The sequence below is a fragment of the Fopius arisanus genome, unplaced genomic scaffold (genome assembly GCF_000806365.1).
Source record: "Fopius arisanus strain USDA-PBARC FA_bdor unplaced genomic scaffold, ASM80636v1 scaffold00050, whole genome shotgun sequence".
NCBI lineage: Eukaryota > Metazoa > Arthropoda > Insecta > Hymenoptera > Braconidae > Fopius > Fopius arisanus.
The window spans coordinates 162393-171440 of NW_011887789.1; the positions used below are offsets into that span (position 1 = coordinate 162393).

Genomic DNA, 9048 nt, shown 5'->3' on the forward strand with positions numbered 1-9048 from the left:
TGTTGTTTGAAAATACTAGGATTTTATTGTTTAAATAGCGAATTACGCAAACGCTCGGGTATTGAATACGCATTTTATTTTGATTGAAAAGAAAGCGTCGCGCGCGTGAGGTTCATTTGCTTATTAATTGAATCTATCAATAATGAGTAATGGATTATTTGCACAATAAACTTATCATTGACTGATAAATTGAAATGGAATATAGTCGAGATTATGTTGACAACTAAGAAAGCAATTCACAATTTTATGTCAATTGAATATCTAAGTGCATCGATTTTCATGTTCCCCTGATGCTTTTAAGAAAATTTCGAATTTTTAAATTTCAGTGAATACCTCCTCGATTTTTATGCTCCCCTGATACTTTTTTAAAAATTCCAAATTTTCGAATTTCAGTGAATACGTCCTCGATTTTTATGCTCCCCTGATACCTTTTCCAAAATTTCGAATTTTCAAATTTCAGTGAATACATCCTCGATTTTTATGCTCCCCTGATACCTTTTCAAAAATTACGAATTTTCAAATTTCAGCGAATACTTCGGATACTTTACCAGAAATTTTGAATTTTTCAGTTTCGGTGAATACCTCCTCGATTTTCATGCTCCCCTGATCCTTTTTGGAAAGTATTGACCGATGGAATAAAATTCATTTAATATCACTTGAACTCAAATTTTATTAGTTCCACACATACATAAGTATTTCAGAGACGAAATTTTTTGTCTGATTACAAAATGACCGACATTCCAACCCAATTTGCCAATTATCGAATTGATTTTTCCCTTACGGATTCCCTCTGCACTAGTCACTGAATAACATAATCACTCAAGTTTCACTTTGATTGGTAATAGGTGAATTGTCGATTATTCAAGTTTTGTAGGGCTCGGTAATTATGAGTATCACCATGGCCAAGCTGAACGGACCTGATCTGCTGTAGCTGTGAAAGTAAATCGAAAATGGATAAAATTTTCGAAAAATTCATAAATATGCTGAAAAAAAAAAATTATGAAAGGTCATGTGGCCATTATAAAATCACCTCATCACTTGTAATGGAGAACAAGTCTAAAGCCACCAGCCAAGTAACAACTTCATTACATCCAGGTGTAGTTAATGATCCATAGTAGCTCACGTAAGTATCCCTGGAATTCACCACCTCAAAATCAGATAGTGGAAATGGTATAATCTGGATTGCATCATTGGGCTGTCTGAGACCCCCAAGTTCCCTCCAGATCTCTTCAATCCCTCTCGAGGATTTACCGAAGATTGGCTGAAACCCAAGTAACCGTAAATAAATAAATGTCATAAATTTGTACTTGAACTATCTCAGGGAGATATTTATTACATACATCATAAAGGGCTCCAATCACTGCAAATCCGTCAGCTTGACTTGCCGCAGCTTCGAAGGTACCGTATTCACTTTTCCAGTGAACCATGTGGAACTCCATTGCTGTTCTATATGTGATTAACGACTTATTACAAGATTAAATTTACTGGCATTTTCTATTAAATTTTATTTTCTAATTCAATACCAACTTCTCTGGACAAATGATAATTACTATTTCGAACTCCTTACCTTCGGCCTCTGAATGTGTGTTCACTTCCAACACTGTCATTCTGTCCCCAATGGAAATGAAATTGTTCTATGACATATTGACCCCCTAGGGGTCCTCCAGTTAAATATGGCCGGTCGGAAGCATTCACCCACGTAGGATAAATTTGAACTACAATAAAAAGTCATCATATTTCCTGAATGAAAAACTATCCAAATATCTACCTGTATGACCATTGTTAACGATCCTCATAGAATCAGGAATATTCCCATAGTTAATCCACTGGAGCTCTCCAGGCTGTATGATCACTGTTTCGCCAAATCCCCATGGAATGTCAACAGGTGATTGGTTGTTACCATTGCAAGTTGGGTAATTCTGGCCCCATGTTGTAGTATCTTTGTACGAAAACTCTGCAATTTTTCAAAAAAATATTTTTTATGCTTTACTATTGATTTTGCAATCGGATTATTTGCCAACCTTGCGACTTAGCTAATCCCCAGATCAGAGAAAAGGAGAAAAATCGGCACAGAATCACCATTATACTTGTCATTCCTCGGAGGTAGAAGGCTCAACAGTTGTACCTGACCAATCGCTATATCTGATTTTCCCCTGGCAAGTCTCGATATTTATAGTTCCGGAATCTTTATCTAAAGTGTTGTCAAATGAATAATCGAAGTTGAAGACAAATTAGCGTAGGTTCTGACACTCATTTTTCTCGCTATTTCCAATTATTTGCTGTTTTGCTACCTATTTTATTTTTAACAAAATTTGTGGAATATCTAATCATCAGTCTTTTTGTTTGATTAGATCGAAGCAAAAAGTTTTGGTTTAAAAAAGACAAGACGTCTACTGCCATCATTACATATTGTTCACTTAACTTGCAGTAATGGAGTAAATTGGCCTCTTTCGGAATTCCTTACCTCTTTTTTGAGTCGTCTTAATTATCACTGACGTTTGTTGCATCAGTACCCAGAGGCCAAGTACAGTCTAAGAGTTTACTGTTCGTTTCGAAGATTCGTGCATGCAGTTAATTCCTTCAGAACTGCACAAGAAAATCATAAGTCGCTAATAACTTTACGAATAATGAGATACAGAGACGAAGAGGTTTTGTGAACAACTGTTAAAGTTTATTTAAGACGTAATTACACAATGATGAAAGCGCCAGGAGAATCCAGAAGATGAATCGACTTAGCAAAGGAATAATTAACTATATCAATCGACATTTCTTTCAGCAACTCTCATTTGAATTAATAGTAATATTTTTTTATATTCTTGAGCCACTTTCCACTCTATACGAATTATTTTGTGCCGAACCATAAGACTACGAACTGATCTGCATCCTGATCAGTTCCTGTCTACAGCCCATTGCACTCTGAAATAATTTCGTTACCAATGGACAAGTTTCCCCCTTTCGTCCTCTGGACTGAAAATCATTCTTTCCAAGGCTCACAGATTGCTTTGAACTGAATTAACTATTTATTGTCCCAAAGAGAAAAATACTAAAGCAACCAGTGGAAAAATTCAATCTGTTTTAATCGACACTTGGAAGATTTATTTTCCTTCTCGCCTCGCGTAACCTTCTGACAAATTCAGCAATTTTTCCAGCATCGACGACTCCTCCAGCACGAAGGGATTTATCGAGAGCCTGAAGGAAGTTGTTACGTCATCGAGTCGTAGGTCATCTCCATCATTACAAAGGTATTTCACCAGCGGGTTGAGTGGTAGAAGACAAGCGAATCCCGTGATGCTCAGCTCACAATGGTTATTAACCTTCACGTCACGGCCACGGGGATATTAGAAAAAAAGAAAAGAAAAAAAAAACCATGAAGAAATAGCGGCGGGCGTTATTAATAAATGGGTAGATGAGTACCCACCACCTCCATGATTGTCGCTTTGAACACGATACTCATTTTGCTTCGCGTATTAATACGATGGTATACTCTGCCTAGTGTCATTTCTTGTGCTATATGAGACCCTAAATGGAGTTCTCAGTCTTAATGACTCGAAACAAACATCCATAAGATGAGAAAATTTACTTGAATTGCGCTAGGACACGAGCAGTTGGATTTAACTCATAAAAAAGTGATTTACTAGTTGAAAAAAAAAAAATGGGATGCTATGAAGAGTCAATGGATCGAAGGTATAATTTATCAATGCTGCCTTCAACCCCAACCAAGTACGTAGCAATTAAACTGTCTGCCCTAGGTTATCGTATTTTAAAGTTTATGATACTGACACGCCCATGCAAAATTCTCTGCCTCTTCAATCGTCTCTGAATGATTTATGAATTCAGCCACTCACGTCGGTGACAGAGTGGAGAAATTCATCATGCAACTATTCCATAACTATTTCATAGTTATTTCATAGAAGCAACACTCGAATGTTCTCCAAGTGTCCTGCGATGAGGACAGCATTTGAAATTATCAGCTCGCCAGGTAAACCCATTGTTTTCATATTTGTATCCTGCAATGGTTGCATAATTCATTGGCTAGTGGCTAGGAAAGTACCGGGTGTAAATGCTCATGGGCCTTGTAGAGGATGGAACTAAGAGGCAAGTACGTTAGAAAATAACATGCTTCTCGTTGGACTCTCAAGTAAATTTAAACCCAGTGTACACCACTGCATTCCACCAATTATCAAGTTTATTCATTGTATGAGACAACTCCATGAACTTTGAATTTCATGATCTTCCTCTCCCGCTTCATTCTGGTCATCCTCCTCCTTTTCTTATTCCTCTCGATTTTTATTCTCTCTCTCCCTTCATCCACCGGTAGTTCTATAATTAGTTGATAAAAGACGAAGCAAAAAGCTTTATCCTGAGCGTAGCCTCGACCCCATGTTAATTGAAATCCAAGGATCTCACGTTATCGTATCTCAAACCATCTGCAATTTAAGTTGGAATTGTGAAATTGAAAAATTATTTGCTCAACTTGTAGGGCGCTGTCATTACCGTCATTCTCCGGTTTTCATATTTTGTCCAATAAATTTCACCGTCTGTCGATTTTACCACCGAAATATCCATTCGATCGAAAAAGAATGTTAACGAATGGAGAAATGGTGGAGTGCAACCACCGATGAATAACACAACCAGGTCTTAAGGATTCAAGGGACTGGCTGCTGGTTTTGCCTTCGCTGAAACGCCAGTTGCAGCATTCAACCGGCAGCCCCCCGTGCAACATAAGGTTCAATGAACCCAACAAGTCTTTTTCGAGGCATCGTTAAATTCATCCTCCTGTCCCCTCCGTTGTTTACACTCTCAAACCCAGTGTATTACACACCGCAACTTTTTCATGTCCCCTTCAACTTCAAATTTACATCCCAAAAAGAAATCACCACGCTGTTTCACCATCTCAATATTAATCCAGCCCGAGTGTTCAACCCTGCTTCATTATTTACTCGACAAATTGACAAGTCTGTCTTAATTGATCATCCCCTGGGAATGTATTTCCGCAGGATACGGAAGGACACGTTAGCAGCGTAAAGAGGCGAGCACCAAGCCCATCCATCATGATCTACCTCGCTGAAGAAATCCCGTTCACCAACCAGTAGCCCTCTTCAATACTGTTCATCCATTCCCCTTCTCTCTTACTCGACTCAATTTATGAATCAATTGTGCAGTTTGTACTTACGAATAGTACTCATTGATTCGAGGGGTTACTCACTCAGAAATTCATACCGCCATTTTAAATTTCTGGAGAATAATTTACAGTATCGAACCTACAGATTCCATCTCGTATGATTTCATATGCAATTACACATCAATTAGATCTCATAATTTCATCCGATTTCACATGATTCCATGGGATTATACTAAATTTTGTGAATTTGATTTTATCAGGAGGTGATACCGCGATTTCGCCATTTCATACGCCATTTCGTACATCGAAAATGATATCGAGAAAAATCGTCCGGATTCAAACAAATACCACACACCTGTCGGTATTCATACCGTTATTTTTGGCATCGACTGGAAATGGCGGTAAAAACAAGACCCGGTGGCAACATATTGCCAAGCTATTCGTAATCCTTAGTAGCTACTCGTATGCACTTCCATAATCCCACTAACAACCCTCATTTAGTAAATTCTTAACAGCATCGTGGTAACACATGTTGTAAATTGATCAGTAAATTTCACACGACAAATCGTAGATTTCGCGAGTAAGAAGCATTATAAAGATTAACATTGAAGAAATTTTTGGCATGAGCAGCTGAAGTTTAAGAAATTATGAGGAATTAAGGTAATTTCTTGGAGTAATCTTGAGAGTGTACAACGCTTGGTGTAAATTTTCAACCAGGTAGACGATCGGATTGAATATAATTAGCATAACCAGGCGTCATCATCGGAGAAGGACAGACGGCAAATCTCACGACACCATTAGGCTATACCCTGCTCGATAAACATGGAATACTGTCGGACAGCTGTCTCCTGGGATCCAGTCTTCTTCTCGTCGTAAACATTCGACAGCCAAGAGTGTAGTCATCTCGGACTAGTTTGTTGCGAATTTAGTTGTTTTTTATTCCTCTCTTCGGCGCTCTATTTTTGTTATTATTCATTTTTTTTTTTTAATTTCTCGTTGGAGTTCATCATTTTATACTCAAGATGAGATCGGGCCGCGTATCTCCATTGAGTTAAGACAAATTGAACTGTACGCCTGGCGTTGACAAGGGGCAATATCTTGAAAATGTCTCATTCCAGAGCCAATGCCGTCGAGGGCTTGTTATCTCGCGTTATCGATTGCCAACTGCACTGGACTCGTTTAGCTCGCGTAACTGTAAACTGATGGATTGTATAACATTGATCAAGGCAGGGTAATCGTCCTAGAAAGATCCTTGGATAGGATGCTTCTATGGATCCGCTAACATTACTTCCAGTCGTTTTACAATTCATCATTTGATTTTCCATTCGTAATAAGCGGTTTAACCGATGTCATACTGCATTTCTGATTCTCAGTCTGTCAAAATTTATTGCATTACTGGATTCAACATCAAAGAGAGTGTCCGATCGTTTATTTCATCATCAAATATTCTGATACGTTCTGAGATGTCATTTCCGCATTGTCAAGTGGGAAAATCCCTCGCACGGTAAAATCAATGTTCAGTCGAGTTGATGTGATGTCTCATAATCTCTAGGTACCGTAATCGTGGAATTTTCTGTGGAGTGATGTGAGAAAGGAAAATGCAATGGAACTCCACCAGACGTTGGTTAAGAGAAAAATATTTATTTTCGAATATCTGATCTGAATGATTGCAACACCCTATAATCGCTCGTATTTCATGAATTAAATACGAATTATATTTGATACTGGTGTATTTGTTTTTTGAATATTGAATATTGATGAAAATGTAATGACAATTATGGAATACTATTGATGGGAATATTAACGAGCTATGGGCTATGAGTAAATTTCTTTCCACACAACGTGCAAATGTCATGATAAAAAAAAAAACAAGTTATCACTCGTGTCCGTCGTAGGAGTTGAAAAATATCGCGGTATACAATAGCGTTACCCTGCAAGCCTTAAAATTCTTGGATATTTCGCGACAGCTTTATTGCCAGCAAAAGTTAGTTTCAAGTTTCAGCCCATAAAATAATCAGTGCGAGTAGATTATACATACGAATGTTATTTATGTCTCTTAAAGAATAAATTTCGTTCATTTTTAGTAGATGGGATCTACTAAATCTACATCTACGGTACAAAAAATTATTGAAAAAGAATTGCAATAAACAAAATAATATTTTTTCAATGCACAGACAATACCGTGAAGAAAAATAAAAAATAGGTCTTTTCCAGTTAAACTCTGTCCCCAGTATCAACAATTCTAGTCCCTGGACTGTCTCATCACCTCACTTTATTTAAACTTAAATTTAATTTCCTAACGGTTTAAGGTCTGAGCGTTTGGTATTTTCATCTCATCTCCAATAACAATATTTTTCTATTTTCTACAACTTCCGGAATACAATAATCCTGTGAAGAAGATTACAGCGTTTAGATGTTTGAGATCTCATCGTCGTAGACTACCATCGAAGGTCCCATTAGATTGCCAGGATTATATATCGTTCAGGGTTGGTCGTCTCCTCTGTCAAGAATAGCTCGTTTCACTGTTCACCGGGTGGTGGAGAGTGAGCCAGGGGTACCTGGTGAATAACCGATGAGAGAATAAATTCATGCTATTCAGAATACCGTTGTAGCCTGATGCATGATCCTTGCACATCGACATATCTGTGTAAACCGTATATAGTATTTACGAGAGTTCTGGAGTACGAGCGTTCGCTTGGTCAGTAGGTACGTTACGTGATGAAGATTCCGGAGGCTTTTTAAATGTATTGAGCTACCATTTTCAGTGGGAGAAAGTTATATATCTAGTATTCGCTGAATGATTAATCCATTCCAAATACCGCAATTAGTAATTTTGGATTAATTAGAGTTTATTATTTTTTTTTTGGGAATAATGGAATTATTTCCAGGAAGGTATCGTCGGTCAGGTACTTCAACGGTTATTTATTGCAGATTTTTGTAACACCAATATTCATGTTGATCTTCACATTCTCATTGTCACGTTGATTACTTGAATCCGTTAACTCAATGAGCATCAAGAAACGTGACGAGGTGAAAATAAGGATTTCTTCACTAGTACGTGACTTCAGATATAATCGGAATTAGCTCATTTATTTTTTTCTCCACGTTTGAACCCCATTCGAATGAGCATTAAGATATTTTCGAATGGGTGGCTGTCGTCAAGCGACAGATTTAATTATTTTTTTGTTCACTGAGAATTTTCGGCGGGAGCAAGTGAAAAAGCTTGCAAGAGAAATGATACCTGGTGAATAACGCTGCTTAAACGGGCCTTATTTGGTGGTCTGACCAGTCCCATAACGATGGCACCAGATCCCGAGTAAAAAAAAAATTGTAATCGGAATATTTTCTCCAAATTTTACAAAAATTTCTGGAAAATTTGTCAGAAATGTCAAAATTTTTCAAAACATTTCACGAAATACAATTGTTTTGTAACCCGATTTTTTTTTGTTTCAAAAAAAAATTTTTTGAAAAAGTTTTCCAGAAATTTTTTGAAAATTTGGAAAAAATATTCCGATTGCAATTTTTTTTTACCCTGGATATTCCCGGACTCTGCATGATAAAATTAAGAATATAATAATTACTCGCGAGCAATATTCCCGCATTGATAAATAAAACAATCAAAAGCGGGTGTCAGTTATGAATAAAATATCCATCGAATCTGCACACAATCAATCATGCAATCAATTACCATTTTTCACACGACATCCCACCACCGTCGGGATATTTATGTTAAGATCGATGTACATGATTTCTCCAAGTACTCAACTCGCATTAGTTCATTAGCCGTAGAAAATGCGCGATATCTCACAACGAGACACGCGAAGATCGATTGGTGTAGACGATCGACACGATATAGAGACGTTTTGTCGAGTTGAGTTGATGAAAAAAATGCAAGTGTTAAAGCCACAAAATTTCACCCATACACA

At 37.4% G+C, this 9048-nt stretch overlaps 1 protein-coding gene across 1 annotated transcript in view; it reads right to left on the bottom strand.

The window, feature by feature from the left end:
- LOC105267856 (carbonic anhydrase 2) overlaps positions 1-2142 on the bottom strand; it is a gene marked incomplete at its 5' end in the record, with an annotated part of 3716 nt that extends 1574 nt beyond the window's left edge. The window contains 6 exon segments of the mRNA XM_011306988.1: positions 830-931; positions 1031-1261; positions 1341-1446; positions 1568-1715; positions 1769-1954; positions 2022-2142. Coding sequence (XP_011305290.1) covers positions 830-931; positions 1031-1261; positions 1341-1446; positions 1568-1715; positions 1769-1954; positions 2022-2094 — 846 coding nt within the window.
- Between the last annotated feature and the right edge of the window lie 6906 nt (positions 2143-9048).